The 25,523-nt window shown below is 32.3% G+C and overlaps 3 protein-coding genes across 3 annotated transcripts; all 3 read left to right on the forward strand.

The window, feature by feature from the left end:
* Positions 1 to 2,973: 2,973 nt before the first annotated feature.
* LOC127900978 (uncharacterized) lies at positions 2,974 to 5,558 on the forward strand. Its single transcript, XM_052436560.1, has 2 exons — positions 2,974 to 3,065; positions 4,726 to 5,558. Exons 1-2 carry the CDS (start codon positions 3,059 to 3,061, stop codon positions 5,373 to 5,375), a joined length of 657 nt encoding a protein of 218 aa, XP_052292520.1. The 5' UTR covers positions 2,974 to 3,058; the 3' UTR covers positions 5,376 to 5,558.
* On the forward strand, positions 3,062 to 6,082 carry LOC127900977 (L10-interacting MYB domain-containing protein-like). The gene is made up of 3 exons (XM_052436559.1): positions 3,062 to 3,837; positions 3,931 to 4,808; positions 5,575 to 6,082. Exons 1-2 carry the CDS (start codon positions 3,697 to 3,699, stop codon positions 4,525 to 4,527), a joined length of 738 nt encoding a protein of 245 aa, XP_052292519.1. The 5' UTR covers positions 3,062 to 3,696; the 3' UTR covers positions 4,528 to 4,808; positions 5,575 to 6,082.
* A 17,760-nt stretch (positions 6,083 to 23,842) lies between these two features.
* Positions 23,843 to 25,204, forward strand: LOC102629009 (dehydration-responsive element-binding protein 2G). Its single transcript, XM_006478914.4, is given in 2 exon segments — positions 23,843 to 24,128; positions 24,131 to 25,204. Coding segments are annotated over 2 exon segments (624 nt in total). The 5' UTR covers positions 23,843 to 23,962; the 3' UTR covers positions 24,589 to 25,204.
* Positions 25,205 to 25,523: the final 319 nt, after the last annotated feature.

Consider the following 25,523-nt stretch of genomic DNA (forward strand, 5'->3'; position numbering starts at 1 on the left):
AGTTTTTCCTGGATGATTAATTTATAGGATGGTGGCGTATAAATGATTTTCCATTTTTTTTCTTTCACTTTATAAAAAAAAAAAAAACTACATACATTATTACATTTATATAATTTCTCTTTATATTCGTCCAAATATTAGTTGCCTATTAGTTTTAAGAAGACATCCACAAAAACATTAAGAGTAAATTATATTTTTAAATATTTAGCTAATATTTGTATTCAATTAATAATATAGAAATATGAATTTATTAAATTTTAATATTTAATTTAATGAAAATTTTTAATATATATCTCAAGTTTGCCAACCCAAGACTTCTTTTACTTATTTTATAAGATAGGGATGGGAGTAAGGACTTTTTTAAATAAGCTAGTTTATAAGTATTGAATTCTTGTAATTAAATGGACGTGTTATGGGGCTACAAAACTAAAAAACAAATTCATAATAGGCTGCGTAACCAAAGCAAATATCTACTTAGTTTGTTGGTTTGGGTTGTTATAAAAATGATTTCAAAAATTAAATAATTTAAACATTTAATCCATGCTATAATAGATGCTAATTTATTGCTATACATGAACACATACAAGATTTTTGTAATAGATTATTTAATTTATATATAACATTAATTAATTCTTGCCAACACAAAATAATTAAAACTTAAATATATTTTATTGAAATAATTAAATAAATTAATAAGAAAACATGTCATCTACTATATTAAAATAAAAACGCCATAGCTTATGAATTTTGTAACCAATTCCATACGTCATCTATATGATGAATTTATTATTTATGAATGACATATCACAAAAATTGAACTCGCGTAAAAATTAGCACTTGTCATCTATTTTCTCAAAATATATATTGACGGTCTGTCACACGTATTTTATAGACTTCTGATATGTCATATATCAAATGAAGTTAATTATAAGTGACGTGTTATATCTAAAATGCCAAAAACTTTTTTTTTCTATTTCTTTCTACCAACTTAATACTGATTAGCAAATCACTCTTTTGTTTCTTGCAATTGTATTTTTTTCATTGACTATCAACAATCAAAATTTTTCATGATAGATCATTATCCTCTACTTATTGGTGAATAGGCTCAAATTTCTCTTGTAAAAAGTAGGTTGCTAATCACTATATATATAAACGTGTACATGGTGATCGGGTTCACATGTACATTGGTTTTCTTTGCAAGTAAACACTTTATAATGAGAATAAAATGGAAGGTCAGTTAAGAATTGAGTGTTATTACGGGTTTAAGTAGAAGTGGGTGCTTGGTTCGAGTTAAATTGAGTTGAACCCAAAAATTATTTTAGTTTTCAGTTTGATTTAATTCAATCCTAAAAATCGATTGGCTTGAAAATTAAAAAAAAAAAAACTAATTGGGTTTAAATTTGATTTGGATTAAACCCAAACCAAACAATAAACCCAATCAAGTTATATAAAAAAAGTTAAAAAAAAAACTAAAGTGATGTCAAACTCGATCCCCAAGTCAAAAATAAAAACCCTAAACTACATGTTATATCTCTCTACTCTCTAGTCTCAACTGCCGTCATCCGCTCAACCACGCCATGCCGCCACCAATCGTCACTCTCAACTATTGTTTGTGTCTTGTCAATTGTCACTCTCTCGCAGCATGGCAGCAGTTGGCCTTCACTCTCATCTTCATCAGGTTATATTTGAAGGGTTTTTTTTTTTCTTTCTTTCTTGCTTCTCTTGGCTTTCTTTCTTATGTATTTCTTTCTTTTTATTCTAATTCCTAATTCCTAGCCTACTAGTTTAGGAGTTTTCATTTAAAATAGTATTGGATGATTGGTTTTATTCTTTAAACTAATTATTTTTACTTGCAGGATCTTTTAAGGAACAAAAAAACCCAAACCGCTTATATTTTATCTTTGTGAAATATTTATAGTATGTTGGCGTAGGCCATGAGTCGTGTAAAACTTTAAGGAAAAAATTAGGTTAAAGGTAGCTAAATCAAAAGTAAAATACAACATCAACTTTTAACCATACAAATGCTAAATATCTGTGAAAACCTAGGGTGTGTTTGGTACACTATATCCTATACGTACTCTATTGTAGTTCATAATAATCTACGTGTATTATATTTTATTGTATTGCATTGGTACTATATAATGTTGATGTTGTACATTATTTGGTGTTATATTGTATTGTATTAATTTTTAACTAAATTATGTTTGGTACTATACTGCATTGTTCTATATTAACTTTTTTTATGGTTAATATTATATGTTTGGAAAATAATATTTATTAACTTTTGGGGAAATACTAAGAGCCTGTTTGGTATGGCTTAGTGCTTGTTTGGTATAGCTTATTTAAGAACCATAAATGCTTATTTAATCGTATAAGCACTTTTAAAAAATTTTTATGGTGTTTGATTATTTTTTTAGCTTAAATAAGCTAATTTACCTCTACTAGCAAAAGCCCAAAATTTAAGCTTTTGGGAGTAGAGGTTAGAGAGTTTTTCTAAAAATATATAATATAAAAAATATCACACAGTTTAATGGTTCAAAAGTGATTTTTTTATTGACAAGCAAACAACCAATGACTTTTTGTCCAAAAGCTCTATTAATATAAGTTCTACTGCTATAAGCTCTACTGTTATAAACTCTATTTAATAAGTTGTACCAAATGGAGCCTTATTTAAGAGCCATAAGTGCTTATTTAATTCCATAAGCACTTTTTAAATTTTTTATGGTGTTTGATTATTTTTTTAGTAGAGTTTTTTAGCTTAAATAAGCTAATTTACCTCTACCAGCAAAAACCCAAAATTTGAGCTTTTGAGAGTAGAGGATAAAGAGATTTTCCAAAAAATATATAATATCAAAAATATCATTGACATATTTCATTAATTACATAATATCCTTGTATAAAACCTACCCAACGAAAATTGTTGCCACCATATAAACATACTGTTGCTGCCACTTCACATTATCTTTCTCTCTCTTTTTTTTTTAATAACCAGCACTTTAATTTTGCAATCTCTAACCCAACACTTGAGAAAGCAATCGTAGTCAAAGCCTTGAGGAGCATGTCAGGTAATGTTTCCTGCTACTTTTTCTTCTTTGTCTTTATCATATTATTCAAACCTTTTTTTTTCTTTGTCTTTATCATGCACTTGATATGTATTTGACCCATGACCAATTTATTATAATATTCAATAGGTTTATTGTCACTGTTTATCTTTTTTAATTATATTATTCAATATAAATTCACTAACTTTGCTAACTCCTCCTTTTCAACTCGTATCTTCTTTGTTCTGGAAACACGCATGCCCATACTTGCTACTCTTTTATCTTTCTTTATATTATATTATTAATTATAAATTAAATTATTGGCACCATTTGCTATTGTTTCATCTTTCTTTTTATTGTATTATTCAATAATGCATGCCAATTATTATTTTATATTTGAAATTCATTTCATCTTTGTTTTATTTGTGCGTTATTTTTTTATATAATAATATTATATATCCTTTGTCTAGAATGACAACTACTACAAAAGAAAAGAGAAAAAAATCAAACACAGATTGGGATGATGTTACCACTTATGCTTTTGTTAAGATTTGCGTGAATGAAACATTGGCTGGGAATCGACCACATGGTCACTTTAATAAGATTGGGTGGTAAAATCTTATTGCTAAGTTTCATTCAATGACCGGTAGAGATTATGAACAAAAACAAGTGGGACATCCTAAAAAAAGATTGGCAACTTTGGACAAACTTGCTGAGAAATGAAACTGGTTTAGGATGGGATCCTGTAAAACAGACAATTATTAGTAGCGATGAATGGTGGGAGAGAAAATTGAAGGTGTAAATTTCTAACCTTTTTTATTTTATAGTGTAATAGGAAATGATTTTGGGAGCAACTTAGATTAACACATAATCCTTTTGCATATTGTAGGAGATACATGAAGCAATTAAATTTCGTTCTAAAGGCTTGAGAAATGTTGACCAACTAGAAATTTTATTCAAAAATGTTGCTGCTACAGGAGAAGGATCATGGGCGCCATCTATGGGTTTTGTACCAAATGATGGTGAGGGTGGACCATCTAATGAATATATTGGTGAGAATAATAATATGTATTTTCAAGAGGAGAATGTCAATATTGAACCAAATAATTTTGGCGGACTAGAGAATATTGAGACTGACATTGATAAAGGTACTCCCATAGCATCTACACATGATAATGGAAGGAAAAGAAAATTACCAATTCGAAAGCGATATGGAGCTGCAGTTAGATTGTCTAAACAATTGGATCGCTTATGTCAGGCAGTAGAGAGTAGACCATCTATAGCTATAAGAAATGGCGAAAATGGATGTAGCATTGCAGAAGTAATGGAAGTGCTACATAGTATGCCTGAGATTGAGATAAAAAGTGAGCTATATTTGAATGCCACTAAAACTTTTCTTAAGAAGGAGAATATGAAGATGTTTATTGTAATCAAGAATCACGATGTTCAAATTGAGTGGTTGAAGTTCATGAAAGACTCTTTGTAGTTCTATTTTATGGCTTATTCTTATATTTAAGACTATTGTTTACTTTATCTTATTTTATTTATGCTCTTATATTAAGAATATTGTTTTGAACCAATTGAGATATTTTTATTTTATTTGATTTTGAGCTACGTTAGATTTATTTTTATTTTTTCTTTTCTTTTCAAGTAATGATGATTTTTATTATATATGTGTTTACAGATATGGAATTCTCAGAAAATGACGATGATAGTGAGCATAATTACATTGATGAAAGTGATGCTGAGTACAAATTATTACAAATGGTACAAACTAGAGTTGCATTGTATGCTAATCATTTTATTAAGCATAGTTTAAAGGAACCGTGCAGAACATCCCATCATTCAGGTCATTCTTTTGTACTAGAGGTGCTAAATGGACATAAAGATAGAATTCACCAACAATTTAGAATGGAAAAACATGTATTTATAAAATTATGCCAATTTTTGAGTGAATCATATGGTCTTAAAAGCGGCAAGAATATATTTATAATTGAGTCAGTAGCTATGTTTTTTATTACATTAAGTCATGCATTTGGGAATAGAATGACTCAAGAAAAATTTCAACATTCAGGTAAAACTATATCAAGGTGGTTTGGAATAGTGTTAGATGCTGTTTTTCATATGGCAATTGATCTTTTGAAACCATCTGACCCACAATTTAAAGAAATTCCCAAAAAAATTAGGAATGATGATCGATATTGGCCATATTTTAAAGATTGTATTAGGGCAATTGATGGGACACATATACTAGTCATAGTGCCTACATCAAAGCAAATACCGTATATTGAAAGAAAAAGGGATTCCTACCCAAAATGTGATGGCCGCATGTGATTTTAATATGTGTTTTACATTTGCATAGGCTGGATGGGAAGGCACTACCCATGATACTCGTATATTTTTAGAGGCCTTACACAGAGAGAATTTCCACCTTCCTCATCCACCTACATGTTAGTTATAATATATTATTTATGATACATTTCTATATAAGTTTGTTTAATTTTTTTTCAATTATAGAATTTCTATTTTGCAGGTAAGTATTACCTAGTAGATGCTGGATATCCTCACATGATAGGTTATTTAGGTAATTATAAAAGTGAACGATATCATCTTCTAGATTTTCGACGTGGAAGTCAACCAAGAGGAACAAAAGAAATATTTAATCATGCCCACTCTTCTTTGAGATGCACAATTGAGAGGACTTTTGGTGTTTGGAAAAATAGATGGAAAATTTTGCGACACATGTCTAGTTTCCCTCTTAGTAAGCAAGTGAAAATTGTGATTGCTTCAATGGTTCTTTACAATTTTATAAGAAAATATGCAGATAATGACCAAGAGTTTCAACATTTTGATAATGATGACGAATTGCTTCCAACAAGTGAAAATGAGAATCAAAGGAAAGAGAACAATGAAGAACAAAGTACAAGTTCATTCAACGTATGTGGAATAGACCAAGAACGTGATCAAATTGCGACACTTCTCATATTTCGTTAACATTTTAGTTATATTATTGATTATCATTTTAATTTGGATAGTATTATTTGTTTGGGAGAATATATCAATGATGCAATTTTTAATTTTGAAAATTAAAGAAATGAATGAACTAATTTTTTCTTATTAATTGATAACTTGGATGCATTTTGTTACATGTTATATAATTATGAATACATATCCTTTTTGGTAATTTAATTACATAAAAGTACTTTTAGTTTTACACAACCAAACAGTTTAATGGTTCAAAAGTACTTTTTTTATTGATAACCAAACACCCAATAGCTTTTTGTCCAAAAACTCTATTAGTATAAGCTCTACTCCTATAAGTTCTATTTAATAAGTTGTACCAAATAGAAGTCTTAACTTTTATAATTTAATTTTTACATTAAATTTTTAAGTATAAATGTGAAAAAAAATTATAATTATTCATATAACATATGTAAAAGTGATGTATTCTAAAACTTGTGCAACATAACTTTTATTTTTATTTTTTACATTTTCTAAATATATATCCTGTGAAATAAATATCCAAGCAAAAAATTAATCAAACAACCAGAAAAATATCATAAAATAAATAAATAACATTTTTTTAAAGGAAAGAGTCACTTTCTTTCATTCAACTTAATGACTACTTACATAATTCGTGCTAGAAATGTATCTATCCATAGAACAAGTTCAAAATCATCCAAAGCTAACTCAACTAAGGAGCAGGTAGTGGCATTACATACCCTTAGGCATGTTGAATTCTAACTTGATTCAAACTTTGCAATTTATCTTCAATTCCTGAGATAATCAAATAGGTTTTCGTTTTGCTGCCTTCCCTGTTTCCAGAAAGATCCACCACTTCCTGATAATCTATTTCAACTATGACATTCTGCGGTTCAATTGTTTGAGACTTGTTAAGCAAGTAGTTTCCATTCTTCATTCACTTTGTTGTATATCAACTCATCAAGTTCCCTCCTTATGCATTGATACATGTCAGCAATTGAGGGGTTCATAAAGATTTCTAGATATCCTTTTATAATTTTCAATTGGCCATCCTATTAGAATGCGGCAAGCACTCTCATATTCGTTGAAACTAAAGTATAATAAGCAGAGACAAGTGGCAAATATATGACAAAATAAGAGATTGACCAACTAGACAAAAGAGAAGAACTTACAATTTTTTCTTTGCAATATACTTCCACTAAATAGGAATAGTATTGAATTAGAGACAATTGTTGAATCCTTAACAAAAACAAAGTTCAATTAGGGAAAACAAAGTTCAATTTTATCATTTTATTGAAAATCAGCCGAGGATACATGATTTCAGAATTTGGAGCATTGACTGAATTTGGATATACAATTAATTAAAAAAAAGAGAAAACAAAGTCGAACACTTAAAAAATACATCAATATATTTGATTTGCAAGTTAAAGTTGTAGGCAAATGAAATTATTAATTAAACAAAAAGACTTACAAAATGAAAGCACTTGATTGTCCTCTATGGTTTTTAGTGAACTTGACTTTCCATGATAATTGCATTAGCAATTATTTTAGTACTAGTGAAATTACATAACTAAACTACTGATATCATATTTGTCGAGGGATTAAAGCCAAAATAACAGCAAATTATTTACCTATCTTAAATCAACTTTCCATTTTTTAATATTACAAGTGGGCATGTACAATATAAAACAAAGTGTCTCCTTGATAAGAAAAACCAACTGGATCATGAATTAGCATATTCAAGAAAATTAATGGTGGAAAACATGCAAATTTAAAAAACAACTGACTCACTACAATAGAAAAAATCCTAGGATATAGACCAAAACAAACATTAATTGATTTCACAAAAATTCTTGATCAAAAACCTCACTCAGTAACCAATTTAATTATTACTAACACTAATTCTACTAAACATTCAAAATCAAACCTAACATGCAAAAATCAAATCCTAATTTAGAAATCAAAACTTGTGGCTTGATTATTCAGGTGAGAAAGAACAAGCGTGCTGGCGGCTAATGCGTAAATTAGTAAGTGTATTAGGCGGCACAAGTAATATAATGAAGAATAGAATATCGTCCCACAGATATTGTATATCATATTAGCTACTGAAATTATTCTAACCCTAATTTATTTGAACAATCGAATCGGCAGATTTAGATTAAAAATGAAAATAAAATAAAATAACTAAAAATTAAAGAAATATGCAGGCAAAAATAAAAATCACCAAGAAATTAACACACCAGAGCATCCGACTTCACCATAACCAATCCATTTAATCGTCCATGTATGCTATTAAAGTTTATTACCCATGTTGACAGTGAATTTTCCTAATCTATTCAATATCCTTTCTCAAGTAATATCAAAAAATATATTCACATATCAACCTACTATATCTCTATGTGAATTTAAATAAGCAAATATTCATTAAGCTCTATGGAAATTCTTAGGTAAACTGCACGAATTACGTTGGCACATCTCTATCTTTCGTTCAATTCATGACATCCATTACACAGAGCAAAAATACATAAATCTCCCCTCGGTCTCATTATGTATCCTCAAATCATTCAAATATTGTCAAGATATTTAAAAGCATTAAGCACAATAATGAACACTCAACCATGAAATAATAAACTAAAAATAATACAGATTTATGAAATTAAATTTTCATAGTTAGGTTACATCGTAGTCCTAGTAAAATAAATTAGTTCATGGAAATATAAAGATAATCCATAAATATTGTAGGAAACATTTAAGGAAGACAATAGAGAAGAGAAAAAGAAAAACTCAAGAATTAATCCTGACCTCCCTTTGAATCTCGTACGGTTGCTTTGGCTTCTCAATTTGTGCGGCTCGTCCCTCTCGGGTTTGCTTCTCCTCCTTTTTATATTATTGTTCAGTCCCCTAATCCTTAAATCAAAAGGATTTAAAACAAATCAAGCCAAGTTGCCAATGTTACGCCCATCACATGCTTTCCAATTAAATTGTCAATTAATTCTTTAATGCTCCCCACGTGCATGCATGCTTAATGGTTAATTAAATCTTCTTGGATTTATTTTTTATTTCTTTCCCTTTTTTTCGTCCACAACTGGTGATTCTTTCTATTATACTATAATTTGTTTCCTCTTTAAACTTCCTTTCACTTGAATATTCCCAATATTCCTACAATAACAAAATATGGAAATTAAGATAAAATTTAATATAATAAAAGATAATTTAACATAAAATTAAGTTATAGAAGCATTGAAATAATATGGAAATTATTAGCACATCAGCAGCAAAGATGTAGTGCCATGCAATGCAATGGTTGACGATCTATAGTGTGGCACGGCGTAATTCAATCATTACTAACCCTGATTCTACTAAAATTCAAAATCAAACCTAACATCCAAAAGTCAAATCCTAATTTAGAAATCAAAACTTATGGCTTGATTATTCAGGTGATGAAGAACAAGCGTGTTGGTGGTAGAGATGTGGTGTCGTGCGGTGCAATGGTTGTTGATTTATGGTGTTGCATGGCGCAATATTGCTAGAGATGTGGTCCGCATAACACAATGGTGGTGGAGCCAGGGTGTCACGTGACAAAGTAAGATGGCTTGGTGGTGGTAGAGCAAAGTTGGTCGTGAGTTTGGAAGAGAATAGTAAGGACAACAATTTACAATTGTTGGAATTTCATTGGTATAAAATACTACTTTCCCACATTAAAGGGAAGTGAGATCAATCACTTTTATGTTTGATTAGAAATTAGTTATATGTTCAATCTAATTATAAATTACAATTGAATATGTCAAATCTATATGTAATTGGGATTATTCAAAATTGAATTAAATTATGAGACATATGGATGACCAATTCAAATTAAATAAAGAACGTGGGTCATTAATTCAAATTGAACTAGGAAAAGGATTATAAAAGGGTTTCTTTATATTAAGGAGACATAAAACGACTTCAAGGCACAACAACATCTATTACCTCTCCTTTTATCGCATGTTTCCTCCTTTTTTTTGTTCTATATTATTATTTAGAGTGCAACCTCGCAACAATAGCATCATTAAATCCTAAAGATCGCTCTGCATTATATGTGTTCTTATTACATCGAAAAAAGTTTCTAGAGGAGCAAAAATAAGTGTTAAGGATAATATATTGTGCATGTCTTGACGAACTTATGATTGCTGCTGGATAAACAATGTCGTGAATAGTGCCAAGTGAACAATCCACAAATAATACCAGTGAACAGTGCATGTGAATAGTGACGTAAATAATACCAACTGCTTCTATTCATGGATTTCTATTCTTATGTTGAAGTTACTATTTCAAAGTTTGGATTTCAAAGAAGCACTATTGGCTCATGTTTTCAACAATAATTACTTAGCGCTACAATAAAAGTGCTTTTGACACCAGAGTAAATATGCTATCAAAAGATACATGGATCTCTTTCTTCTACAGTACTTTTTTCTCCGAAAGAAGTACAAGAATGAAAGTATTTTGAAGCCATTTTGGCTTGATTTTAGCCACCCACGAGTTGGGTGTTTGTCTATTTGTCTAATTCTTTTTTCTGTTTTCAACTTTCGTCACTTTTTTCACCTTTTTTCTAAGTTCTGAGTTGCTGCCATAAAAGAGGTCGATAATAGATTTTCAAAGGCCAGTTTAATTACAAGTCTGTTGAGTAGGTGGATCTTCACTGCAAAAGCTGCTTCATTTAGAAAGATATGGATACAAAGGAATTAATTAGAAAATGCCAAGCAATTGTTTTAAAAGAAGAGGAGGGGGATACAGTAACACTGGGGGAAAGAATGAAGGTTACGGGTGAAAAAATTGTTGCAAATTGTTTGGTGGGAAATTTCATGATAACCAGAGGAGTAAATAGGGAGGGATTGAGGGCTGCAATGCAACAGGCATGGAGGACAATTAAAGAAGTAAAGATTGAGAGCAGAAAGGACAATGTTTTCTTATTCAAATTAACTACTAAAGTAGAAATGAGAAGAGTATTTATAGGGGATCCATGGCATTTTGATAGGGCCCTTCTAGTACTAGCTGAACCAAGCGGAATAGGAGACATAAAAAAACAATCCTTCACGTACACATCCTTTTGGGTCCAAATTCACAATATCCCAATAATGTGCATGGCAAGAGAGACCATCCAAACTTTGGGGGAAATGATAGGCATTGTGGAAGAATTTGAAGCAGACGAAGTAGGAGAATGCATAGGCCAATTTACCCAAGTTAGAATATCCATAAACATAACACAACCGCTGAAAAAGGTAGTGTTTTTGCAACAAGAGGGGGAAAAAATACCAATGCCATTTTTATATGAAAAGCTACTAGATTTCTGCTTTTGTTGTGCTCATATTGGTCACCAATTTAAAGAGTGCCTAAAATACAAATGACATCCCAAAGATGAACTGTCATACGGTGCTTGGATGAGAGCCATTACACAGGCAGAAAGGGTGAAGCTGAACCGAAGTAGGGAGAGGAGAACCTGGGAACATTTTCAGAAAAAAACAGGAGATGAAGAAGCCAACACGCCAAAGTCCTCCCATGCTCAACTAGATCCAATAGGATTAATCGGGTCACCCCCAAACAAAACGGGCATTGAGAAGGGGGATCAAGTTGGACCGATGAGTAATAACCGTGAGCCAGCAATTGGGGATAATCCATCAATGCAGTGTACGGAGATGATGGAAAACTTGCAATCTGGTGGTAAGAGTAGGGGCAAAGAAATCAATCAGCAACAAAGTAGGCTAACTGACAATGACGGCTTCACTAGAAATGAAAATACAAGGGCGGGAAGTAAAATGTGGCGGGAAACCAAAATTGAAGAGGCAAACGAAAAAATACCAAACAAAGGCTATGCAAAAACGAATGAGGAGGATGTGGACAATGGGCCAAAAAACTTTAGACAAAGCCCAAAATAAGGAAATGGAAGCTGCAAGCTAGAGTAAAAAAAGTGGAGAAAGGGGCAGCAGTGAGCTAATAAATGCTAAAAGGCATAACAGCAAAACTTTAAGGCGCAGTCCTGATAACAAGAAAAAAAGATTATTGAGCTCTTTTAGACAAACCAACGACTAAAATCAATTATGTCTCTCCTTAACAAAATGCCAGCTGAAGTTTGTCGATGCAGAGCAAGTTGAAGGAGAACATGCAGCAGTAATGGTGGAAGACACATTGGCGGGAGCTGGTAGCCAGCCCCGCCAGCAACCATGAGGGTTCTAAGCTGGAACGTTTGAGATCTGGGGACGCCTCGAACGCACATAGCAATAAAGAAAGTCTTTCACCTGCACCAACCCAAACTTTTATTTTGCTGTGAAACAAAGATGACGGCTTGGCAGGTAGCTGAAACGTGTGGTAAGTTTAATTTTGAGAATCGATTTGTAGTTTATATAAATGGGTTAGGAGGCGGGCTAGTTTTATTTTGGAGTACGGATGTTGAAGTTACTATAAAATCCTATAGCTCTCACCACATTGATGCTATTGTGCAAAACCAAAATGGCAAGATATGGAGATGTACTGGGATTTTCGGTCATGCTGAAACAAGTCAGAAACATCACACATGGGTATTGCTGAAAAAGTTAGCAGAGCTCTACTCATACCCATGGTGTTGCTTTGGCAATTATAATGAAATTCTATACTCTCATGAGAAATTGGGGGGAAATGACCGTAGCATTAACATGATGTCTGATTTTAGAGAGGCTATCCGAGCTTGCAACTTGATGGATATGGGCTACAAAGGGTACAAGTACACGTGGTCAAATAAGAGATATGGAGTTAACTATATAGAGGAACGTCTTGATAGGTTCTTTTGTAGCAAAGATTGGAGTAGCTTTTTCCAAAACCTCTCGGCAACAAACTTGGTGAATTGGGTATCGAACCACTGCCCAATCATTTTGAAAGTAAAAGAAAGTTGTAAGAAGCTAAATTACAAGAAAAATTCTGCACCTAGGACCACTACGAAGACATGTGGAGTTCGTACAAAGGTTACAGCAACATTATGAAGGGTGAATGAGAAAATTTTAGTGGAAGAATGAGATAAGTCCAGTGCAGCAGTTTGAGAGGGTTGCAAAAAGATCCTTAGCTCAGCTTAATATCTGGAGCAAAGAGAAACTCGGAGACAGAAAAAGAAAGCAGAATGAGTTGATAGAGAAATTGAAAACGGCAAAGCAAAGACAAACTCAAGCAATAGATGAGGAAGAAATCAGAAAGCTTGAGAACCAAATAAGCAACATGCTGATTGACAAAGAAGTGTACTGGAAGCAAAGTTCACGAGCAGATTGGCTAAGAGAGGGGGAAAAAATACAAAGTATTTTCACTCTAAAGTATCCGCTAGGAGAAGAAAGAACAAAATCTGGGGAGTTGAAGATTATCGAGGGAATTGGGTTGATGATCCAGAAGGTATTGAAGGGGAATTCTGTGAGTATTTTCAATAACTCTTCACGTCATCCAGCCCAAGTCAGAATCATATATCAGAAGCTCTCAAAGGGTTGCGGCCAAAAGTCACCCAAGAGATGAATACTCAGTTAGAGGAGCCTTTCACCCCGGAAGATATCACAAGAGCTTTATCCGAAATGGGTCTGACAAAAGCCCCGGGGCCAGATGGACTACTTGCTGCTTTCTTTCAAAAGCATTGGCAAATAGTCGGCGAAGGAGTGACAAAAACCTGTATGTATATCCTGAATGAGCAGGTACCCTAAACTCCCTAAATCATACTTTCATTGCACTTATTCCCAAAGTTGAGAAGCCTAGGAAAGTAATGGAATTTAGACCCATTAGTCTTTATAATATGGTGTATCGAATTGTAGCTAAGGCAATAGCGACTAGGCTAAAGCCGATTCTGAATCACATTATTTCCCCAAACCAGAGTGCATTCATACCCAATAGGCTCATTACGGACAATATTATTATTGGCTATGAATGCCTCCATAAGATAAGACACAGTAAGGGTCATATGAATGGCTTGGTGGCTTTAAAACTTGATATAAGCAAAGCTTATGATAGAGTTGAATGAAATTTTCTTGAACAAACCATGTTTATCTTGGGCTTCTCAGTAAAATAGATAAGATTAATTATTAGCTGCATTACCACAGCTTGTTTCTCAATTATTATCAATGGGGATCCAATAGGTCTAATTAAACCGGAAATGGGTCTTAGACAAGGATGCCCCCTATCCCCATATCTTTTTATCCTGTGTGCAGAAGCATTCTCAAACTTGCTTTATCAAGCTGAAGGGGAGCAGAAAATCATAGGGTTGAGGTTCGCAAAAGACATCACGATATCCCACCTTCTATTTGCTGATGACAGTCTAGTCTTCAACAGGGCCTCTGTAGCAGATTGTAAGCATTTGAAGAGGATTTTTAACTGCTATACGAAGGCATTCGGGCAGATTTTCAACTTCGAAAAATCCTCCACATTCTTTAGCGGCAAGATTACAAGCGAGCAAATTTTAACAATAAGAAGTATCTTCCAGCTGAAGGTGATGTCCAAATATGAGAAGTATTTAGGTTTACCATCTATGCTAGGCAGGAAAAAGATGAATTTTTTCAATGAGGTTAAGCTTAAGGTGTCCAGCAAGATCTCAAGTTGGCATCACAAGCTATTTTCAAGTGGCAGGAAAGAAATTCTCATCAAAGTAGTAGCTCAAGCAGTTCCAGCTTACGCCATGAGTGTGTTCAAGCTCCCCAAAAGTTTATGTGAAAATATCCAAAAAGAAATTGCAGGGTTCTGGTGGGGATCCAAAAAGAACAAGCACGGGATTCACTGGTCGTGATGGGACAGCCTGAGTAAAGCAAAAAGCAGAGGAGGATTGGGGTTTCGGGACCTCACTAGCTTCAACCAAGCTTTGGTGGCTAAGCAATGATGGCGATTAATTCGGTTTCCTAATTCTTTAATGGCAAGGGTAATGAAGGCCAGATACTACAAGAACTCTACATTTTGAAATGTAAAGGCAGGCTCTAACCCCTTTTTCATTTGGAGAAGCATCTTATGGGGAAGTCAAGTAGTTAAGAAAGGGGCAAGATGGAGGATATGAGATGGAAAGAAGGTTCGAATTTACAAAGACAATTGGATCCCAAGACCAGTCACGTTCAAGTCAATATCTCCAAAAAAACCTTCCTCCTGAGACTGATGTGGCTGAATTGATTGATTTTGATAATAGGTGGAGAGTTGATAATTTGGAGCAATATTTTATGAAAGAATATATTGAAGCTATTCTTAAAATCCCTCTTCCAAGAAGCCAAGAAGAAGATGAAGTGCTATGGCATTTTGATAAGAAATGTGAATACTCGGTAAAAAGTGGTTATCAGCTAGCTCTTCACTTAAACTTCCCCAACTAGCCTGGTAGCTCAGCCAACAGCTCTAGGCAATGGAAAATCCCCTGGATGCTAGAATTACCCGAGAAGGTTAAAATATTCATGTAGAAAGCTCTAAAAAACATCCTTCCGACTGCAGAAAACCTTTACAAGAGGAAGAGCTTGCAAGATCCGATCTGTCAAAGATGTGAGCAGAAAGTAAAAATAGTAAGCCATGCCCTGATGGAATGCAAAACAGCAAGAAAGATTTGGGACCTAGCTCCGTTAACACTACAGCTCTCAAATGAGCACAATCAAGATTTCTTCAATGCCATCCAAGAAATGCATTCCAGATTTTCGAAAGCGGAAGTAGAACTGATGGTTGTTTACTGTTGGGTGATATGGTCTGTAAGAAATAAGTTCATTTTCGAAGGGAAGAAATTTGATCCAAGGATCTCAGCAGCAAAAGTATAATCAGTTTTAAAGGCCTATCAAAGGGTGAAGAATCCAGGAACAATTCTTGCAAGCAAGATCAAAGGAAAATTTTAACAGAGATGGAAGCCTCCCCCTGAAAACTTGCTGAAACTTAATGTAAATGCAGCTGTGAATAGTAAAGACCAGAAGATAGGTCTGGGAGCAATTACCAAAGGTGCAGATGGAAAGGTTCTAGCTGTAGGAATCAAGCAAGCTCAATTAAGGGAGAGCGTTAGCTTTGCAGAAGCAGAAGCAATCCAATGGGGCCTGCAAGTAGCCAAACAAGCAGTCATTTCTAGTTTAATGGTAGAAACTGATTGTAAAGAAGTGGTTGAGCTTTTAAACAACATCAAGGGTAGCAGAACAGAGATTCACTGTATATTATCATATATCCAAAGTGAAAAAAGGGAGTTTCAACACATCCAATTTTCTTTTGTTCCTAGAATCTGTAATGTGCATGCCCGTGCCTTAGCAAAATTTGCTTTAAAGAATTCTTCAGCTGCTGTCTGGTTTGAAACAATTCTAGCAGAAGTACAGAATGTAATTAATCGTGTTGTTCTTGTGGAATGAAAGGCTTACTTTCCATTAAAAAAAAAAAAATGCTATCAAAAGGTTATAATAGTATGGTTTGACATGGTATGAATCCACGAGCCGTGAAAAGTCATCTAGTTTTTATGGCATAGGTATAAGTCATGAATAGTGACTTTAATGACTAAAATTACTTTGCTGTTATAACTAAAATGATAAATTGTGATTATTTTATAACGATATGCATAAACTTGTCGTGATAACGTAAGAGAAATAGCATTGCTACATTATGAGGTTAATGTTCATTTAGTCCCTGTATTTTTAAAAACACCTCAAAACATCCCTGCTACTAAATATTGACCCTTATGCCATTATTTTTTATTATTTTTAACTTGCTTTTACAATATTACATTTTTACAATAAAGTTTCTTTTTTGGATATTAATAAAAAATTAAATTATCAAATTAAACTCAAAAATAAAATAAAAACAAAAAATGTATATATTAATTTTTGTGGAAGCTCACGTATGTCTAAAAAATTAATATCTTAAAAAATTACATTATCAATTTTTTTAGAAAAATTAATATTTTATCTCAAGAGTGTGTTCCACAAAAATTAATATATATTATTTTATTTTATTTTATTTTTTGGTGTTAAACTGGTAATTTATTTTTTTCTTTTTAATAATGTCTAAAAAAATTATTATAATAGGGTTATTTTTTTCTTTTTAATAATATCTAAAAAATTATTATAATAGGGCAATATTATAAAAATAAGTTAAAAGGAACAAAAGATAATGGCAAAAGTGTCAATAATTTAATGGTAGGAATGATTTGAGATATTTTTAAAAATATAGGGACTAAACGGGTACTAACTTCAAAATATAGGGACTAAACGAGCTTTTACCCTGGTATGAATCCACGAGCCGTGAAAAGTCATCTAGTTTTTATGGCATAGGTATAAGTCATGAATAGTGACTTTAATGACTAAAATTACTTTGCTGTTATAACTAAAATGATAAATTGTGATTATTTTATAACGATATGCATAAACTTGTCGTGATAACGTAAGAGAAATAGCATTGCTACAGTCAATTTAATTTTTTAAAAGAATCTCAATTTATTCTTTATTTTATTTAAATAAATTTAATGTATTGTTGCCTTTATACATATGACTTGCTATCACATCCACTGAGTTTATAAGTACACATATTAAAAACAAGAATTATATTAGAAAAAATTATTGGTACACATTCAACAAATCTGTTAAGTTCAATTAACGGGACATATCACATGAAAGTAGACAAAAGCTTTCCTGTACAAAGAGTAAATTAAAGTATTTATTTTCACTCCAAGATGTTATATATTCCTTTGCCTCCAGCAATTATTTTTCTTCGTAGCTCTAATAAATCCCTAAAGAAAAAAAAAGTATAAATTCTAGAGAGAAAAAAATTGAAAGCTTCTTATGATAAACAACCTAGAATAAAACAGACAATCTATTGACAAACTTGCAAAAGTTCAATCTTATTCTAGATTTTACAGGCTTGTAATCTTAATAAAACAACATATACGGTCTTCTAAATCATTCTTCACATGAAACATATAATTTAATGATTCTCAAAAAACAAATACAGATCATGCAATTCATTTTCCCATTACTTATGTAATTAACATATAATATTTATAAAACATGGTTGAATTTAACAAGAACAGTTACATAGATTGCTTCTATCATTCATATGAAAATCTTGAAGTTTCATTATAAGTTTTCTACTGTGAGATTGAATTCCTAAGTATCAGTATTTTTCTTATGTACACATAACATTAATCAACTTGTAAATCAAACCATTCAAAATTATAAACTTACCTTTGGAATAGTTGTCTTTGCCAATTGAAATTTACTTCGTTCAACCAAGACGGGCAACGATTCCTTTTATTACCTTCAACCCTGATAAATTTTAAGAACTCAAAGTCAGTTAATATTCTCCATCAATATTCTGAACTTTTATACTAACATACTTTCATACCGTGCACTTTTGCTAACAGAAATTTTGATCCTTCAAGAAAACCTGTTTACAAAAATCAAGATATATAATAGGTAGACTACAATAAACAAAATAAATCCCGATTAAAATGTTAAAAAAAAAGAAATATACTTGGCCCTTTTTAATGCATTTACCCCGCCCAATCTAGGGTTTTTGATGCATGTAAGTATTTTTGTTTGAACGTTGATACATAATTTTTGGCCTAATTCTTCTTTTGATGATCAATTCAACCTCTAATAAAAAAGATATACCTTGGTTATATTTAATCTCTTCAACAAGTTTAGTAATGAGTATAACGGCCTTATTGTTCCGCTGGAGAGAAGAAATTATGATTAGCTTTTCGGGAAAATTTTCAACCGAACAATTTCAACGAAATCTTTTAATTTCTTATTTTACTATGTTCAACTCTATCTATATATATATAATGTTGAAAGCCTTGATAAATACATCCAAAGCTCTGACAAACATAAATCCATATGTTGTTAGTGGCTGATTTCATATATATTGGATAATTACATAATCAAATTTTAAACCTTCCCTAAAGAATAAAGATTTATAGCTACGAACAAAAGAACCCTAAATAAATTATAATCAATAAACAATGATATAAATTTGTTGCAAATAAAAGAAAGAAGATTTTTTTTTCAGAATTTTTTTTTTTTTGGTTGTAATGTATATCTGCACAAACTCAACTGCCCCAAGGGTTTAGTTCATGCAGGGTTTTCCGCGTTGAATATTTTGCTTATGCAATGCATTTTAAAAGACAGGCATAGGATTGTAATATTTTACTACAATACAGGACTTTGACATAGTGTTATAGGATATGTCAAATATACAATATATGAATTAATGTTAAATTTATATAATCTATTAAATCCTGATATTTTTCTAAGAGCTAATCGATTAGTTTTTAAGTAATTTTTTAAACTTTATTAACAAAATTTAATTTAAAATTTACCAAAACAAATCTTATATTTTGTACAATATGCTGTTGATGGAAATAATGTCTAGTCGGTCACTTCCTGTCTGAGCCACATTTTGAACTTTCAGCATGGAGCTGGCTAAGTTACAGATTCTGTAACATACAGATCCAACTTAGCCAGCTCCTGATTGGTTAGCTAGCTACCAAACAAAAACAATTGCATGCTTTTTCTCCATGTGCAGGACAGGTGTGGTGCATGCATTGGGTGCGTATGTTACAGAATCTGTAATGTAGACGGGTCCCTTTGAGCATATGATGGTCGGGCTGACCGAGGATGACCGGAAACGAAGTCTGTGATGAATAATATAATATACACGAAACAAACCGGGGTCATTAAACAGCCGCCGGTTGTCTCCTAAAAAGAAGGGGGCTATCTTTCATGTGATGTTGCTGCTCCCGGTATCATGCAAATAAGACAACACGCGGCTCTCTTGAGCAAACAATCTGAAAGCAAACTTCTCTCTACTGCCAAAGATATATGTATATATGGACTCGCCAATGTTGCAACAGTTGCAACATATCACACTTTTTGTCTTCATTTAAAACTGTCATTAGATATAAAGTGAGTTCATCCAACGGTTGGGATGAGTTAGTGGATAATTGAAGTAATCGGTTGCATAGAGAGATTGAAGAAAACTATATCAAATAAATAAATATCGAAATATAATACAAATTCTTTTTTTTTTATTTGTTTTAAGCGGCCATCATTGAAATTTTATCCAAAATCTCAAATGATACAGTATCAACAAGTAATTGGGATTACTAAACTTCATGTCAGTGGCATCTTTTGTAGCATTCTCAAGCTACTTCCCAAAGTAAAACCAATTAGCAAACTCCAGCTGCCTCAGCACAGGGACATGCGAGAATTCAAAAATTTATAATCCTCAACAACCTTCGTGTCTATATGTGCTCATTATAATCCTTCAATTTAAACATAACTTTAAGAACTGGATCTCCCTATGTTACATGCATGTGGGTCCACTCACTATTTATGTGAGAAGATTATAAGTTACATGCATGTAACTTAGCATTAGCCTAACTTTAAACATAACTTGTATTGCCCCAGGATTCATTTGATCCATCACAACATGAAACACAAGTTTCCAAGGCTCCTTCGAGTTCTTAACAGCGAAATTCACCACCACCAAAGCTGCAAGCATATTACCCAGAAAAAATAGCATTATGATAAAGTTTGGGATCCTCGAATTCTACAGGTGTGGGCTTCCCTTCTTCATTATAGTTCTCTGGATGAACAATTCGCTCTTTCATCAACCTCATAACCAAACAATGCAAACTCTGAGGCAACGATTTCACAGCAAGCAAACTCAAAAAATCTCCTTCCTTTTTCGCCTTAGTCAATTGTTCGTTCATAATAACAATAGTGTCTTTTAACTTCTAAATCTTCAATTGATTATCAAAAGACTCTTTGGCCTCCGCAATTATGTAGCGAGTCAAGTTGATTCTCTTTTTTACTTCTTTTTCGAACTATCTCAATATTGATTCATCAATTGTGAGAGAATCGGACTCAATTGATGCCCGATATGTAGGGTTTAGTAATAAGATCCATGTAATTTCTGGAGAGATCAATGAAGATTCTAACAAGCTTCGGGTTCTCAAGGTTGAATTCAAACCAAGGCTTAAAAGGATCTGATTTCAACGCCAATAAGGATCTCGAATAAATCCAGAGTCTGTACGAGCCTGAATTCAAACCCTAAATGAATCACAAAAACAAACATTTTATCAAAAACTCAAAACCATTTCATTACGGCGCTCCAACCTCCCACCCCCCTTTTTTTTTGCTTTCTACTAAAAAAAATGACTAAGACAAATGAAAATTGTTAATGGCATTTCCTGGTTTGTAATTGTACTTATCGAGCTGTAAACATCGCGAGGGTGAGAGTAAAAAGTGAAGAGTAGAGAGGAAGTGAAGAAGAGGAAGACCATGAGTGTAATTTCCCAATTGCTGCCTACAGATTGATTTGAGATGAAATCAATTCCATTGTTGGCATACTAAGAAACTAGGGGTGGGCAACCCATGGGTTTATCCAAACCCAAACCAAATTAAATAGTTTGGGTTGGGTAAATCATAAAAATGGGTTAGATATGAGTTTTATATAGAAAACCATTTCATTATGGGTTGGGTATGGTTTACCCATATGTCATAGATAAAACCCCAATACTCAAATTTTTCAAATGAAATAAATAAAAACAAAATAAATGAACATAAATAAGTGAAAGGCCACCATTAAATTTTTTACGGCGTGATCAATTGTCAACAGTTAGAAAATGAAAATAACATGTAAAAATAAATTTAAATTAAATAAATATTGTTGTAAATAACATAAATTTTTTTCTTATTTACAAAAAAAATTCCTCTCACATGGAAGGATCATCATAGAAAGAGCAGGAGACTCTACTAGTAATCAATAATAACTCGGCTTGGACTGGATTCGATATGCTAGATGGCGGCTAATTTTTTGTCAATAATTGAATGTAATGCCCATATTAGGCCATGTACAAAACTTTGCTTACCATATAATGAAATTAGAACATAAAGCATACACACTATATAATATCATAATGTAAATAAAATTAAGCATATAAGTAGACAATATAACGCAAAACTACTAAAACGATAAATAAAAATAAATATTGCATAATTAAATAAATAACAAGTGGCAAAATTTATTATTAGATTGTTAATGTCATGTTTGTGAAAGTTTATTATTAAAGCGTATGTTCTTATTTATTGAGAAATAATAATTTTTGTGATTAAACTTTATTTTGATTTTCTAGTATTCTTTAATTTAAGGATTAAGTTATTGTAAAATTTATAATTTTTATCCACTATATTTTTTATATTTTAATATCAATTTAATAATTAAAATAAAAATTATTTTGATAATAAAATTCAAACAAAACCCAAATGGTTTGGTTTGGGTTGGGTTAAAAATATTTGAGTTGGTTTGGGTTGGGTTAAAAATATTTGGGTTGGTTTGGGTTGGATCCAAATTTTTATGGTTTGGTTTGGGTTGACTTAAAATCCAACCACATGCCCACCCCTATAAGAAACTTCCCAATTGTACGATTCCCTAAATGATATTAAATTAATATGCAACCAGCTCCAACGGTTGTAAGTTGTTGCTTCAAATATTCAGAAAATAATTTAAGCCATTAGATTAAGCTCTAAATCATCCAATGGTTACATTGGATAAGGACAAAAAAGTGTGGTATGTTGTACCTGTTGCAACATAGGTGTATCATGTCTATAGATATAGATATAATTATCAAATGTAAGGTGAGGACCGTATAAAAATTCGAGAAAGTTCTTATACCATAGACTTGATCAATTTTTTTTTAATGTGGATATTTTGTCAAGTTGTGTAGTTTAGTAGAATTATTTTTCAATACACTATAAAATTGTATAGTCTAATAACACTAGAATCTGACTCTATTAAACCGCATATATAAGTAGTTTGAAATTTTCTTCTTAAACAATGTGACTCTTTTTTTGGGAATAAAATTGCACTAAAGTAAAAAAAAAATTCAAATAATCCTAAATTTATATGGGATATACCGTAATAGCAATATTATGAAGATCAAATGTCAGCTTATCTAACGAATATGATGTCAAATTGAAAGTTTGAGAGATATGCTGAATGCAAAACAAGCAAATTGACTGTAACTGCTACGAGATGTCCTAAATTCCCTAACATATTTTAGTTTAGAGTATTATAAGGATAAAGTTATATGAATTAAAAAACTTATAAAAACATTATTCACTCAATAAATACTTATCACATCTCACAATAATACATTTACAGATACTTAATATAATCCCTATTGGTCAACCGATTTTCAAACAACTTTTTTAGGTAACACCTGAATTCAATTCCTCAAAAGTAAGGTGATAAAAATGAATTTGCTTTTGCACACAAGTACATAGACATATATACATCTATTTTCACAATATAATTATACTATAGTTTTTTAAAATACATCGAATTAATATAATACAAAAGGGTTACGTGTAAACATAACACTAGTTTCAGCCATATCTACACATAGTTGACAAATTTAAAAATAAATGTATAAGTAAGAAAATTAGTCAGTTAAAATGAGTATATTGAATGCTGTGCTACATAGAAATCCTGTAGAATTTCCTCTATTAATTGTTCCTTGTCCGATCCAAGAACGCACCTTACGCACACAGAAATGTCCAACCCAAATCTAGCTTCGAAAGCCAATTTCGAATCACACGACTATTGAGAAGAAAAATAAAAAACAGAGGCATGAAAAACAAGTAAAAGTTAGATCGTCATCAATTCCTTCGGGCTGAAGCAATTTCACAACATTGAAGGCAGGTGTTTCTGGTTTTCTATCGCCACCTGTCAGTAGCCATTTTATGACAATCAACAAGTATCCAAGTGTCCACCCAAGCTGTGACATGACACAAACACATGTCCATCGCCAACATACTCCAGGAGAAAATTGTTAGTCAAAATTACCATATTTGGCATGCATTTAAGAGGCAATACTTGTGTCACTTTACAAACTTGTACATATCCGCTTATTAGTACAACAAGATAAGCAGAAGCTCCATATTGGGTGGAGAAACTTAAGTTATAACAATATGGAGAAAGTATCAGAAGCAGCTAGTCTATCACAGAAAGGAACAAAGAAACCAAACATGGGGAGATCAAGAAAGGGATGCATGAAAGGTAAAGGAGGCCCTGAAAATGTCTTGCGCACCTACAAAGGAGTAAGGCAAAGAACGTGGGGCAAATGGGTGGCTGAGATTGAGAACCAAATCGTGGTGCAAGGCTTTGGCTTGGCACTTTCAACACTTCTCTTGATGCAGCTCTTGCTTATGATGAAGCCGCACGCAAACTCTACGGTGATTACGCAAAGCTTAACTTGCCACAAGTGCAACAACATAACAGACCTAGTAGTAATAATATTAATAATAATAATCATATCACCGCTAGCCAAGTATTCACGACAGATCATATTGTTCCAATCCAACAACAAAAACAACAACAACAACAGATAGAGTCGAGTAATGAGTCTGTCGGTAATTCATCTCGTTTTGGAGAAAGCTCAGTGCCTAGACATTTTACAAGTTGGATTAGTGGAGAAGACAATCTGTATTGGCCAGAGTCTTTGGAGGCAAATGATTCTGGGGTTTCATTGAGTGATTTGATGATGGGTGGAAATGACTTGGACTGGGATGGGCTGCAAGCTCCACGGAGCTTGTGAGCTTCTGGGGCCTTGTCCTTGTCCGTGTGTTTTGGGTTTTAGGGTTTTAATAATATGGTCTGTATCACTGTCAGTTGTGTTTAAGGGAGAAAAATTAATTCCATAAATGGATAATGGATAAGGGTGTGTAGAGAACTCCAGATTTAGATGGGTTGTAATTATTTCAGGTTTTCATGGAGTTTGCTTGTTGGAGAAGGATTTTTTTTCCTTTTTTTTTGTTTAAGTTTCTTCTAAAGAAACAAGCAGTTACGGATTTTGATGATAATAATTAAATCAACTTATTTTACACTTTTTATAGTCAAATCAATATTTCTTTTTTTTTTTCACTAAATTTAGAGTACTATGAATCTATGATAAGAGACAGAGAGAGGATCTAACCTTTGCTTGTTATGTTTTTAGTCAGTGGGTTCGGAAGTTTTGTTTTGTAAGGCAGCGTCTGTACACAGTGCTTTTAATACCTGCCTCTGCCTTTCAGCTTTTACTTTCTGGCTTGTCAATTAGTTTTTATTTTCTGAGTGCCTGTCAGTTTGTCTTGTTTTTGGTAGGAATGATGGATGTATAATTATTGTAATAGGAAAAAATAAAAAGAAAATGCAAGTATGTGCTTGTTTTTCCTTGTAATTGTGTATTTTACTATTGTTCGTTCAAATTTTTATCCCATTGCCTTTTACTAGTAATATTTGGTTGCATTTGTTTCTGATGCTGCCACAGTTTGATATTGTGCGGTTGTTTGGCAAATATGAATAGCTGGATAGTGGTACGTGGTACGTGGCTAATTTTTATTATTTAACTTGTTTATTTCTAATCTCATCTATATACGTTTCTAAACAAAAATTTAAAAACTAAGCCTCACGTAACGGTTTATAAACACTCTTGAACTTTTCCTTTACAGCTACAACATTTTATTCCGTAGCAACTATAACATTAAAGCTATA

The sequence above is a fragment of the Citrus sinensis genome, chromosome 3 (assembly GCF_022201045.2).
Source record: "Citrus sinensis cultivar Valencia sweet orange chromosome 3, DVS_A1.0, whole genome shotgun sequence".
Classification (NCBI taxonomy): Eukaryota; Viridiplantae; Streptophyta; class Magnoliopsida; order Sapindales; family Rutaceae; genus Citrus; species Citrus sinensis.

Coding starts and splice junctions, on each gene's coding strand:
- LOC127900977 (XM_052436559.1), top strand. CDS start 3,697: ATGAACAAAAACAAGTGGGACATCCTAAAAAAAGATTGGCAACTTTGG. Junction 3,838..3,930: donor GGTGGGAGAGAAAATTGAAG/GTGTAAATTTCT, acceptor TGCATATTGTAG/GAGATACATGAAGCAATTAA.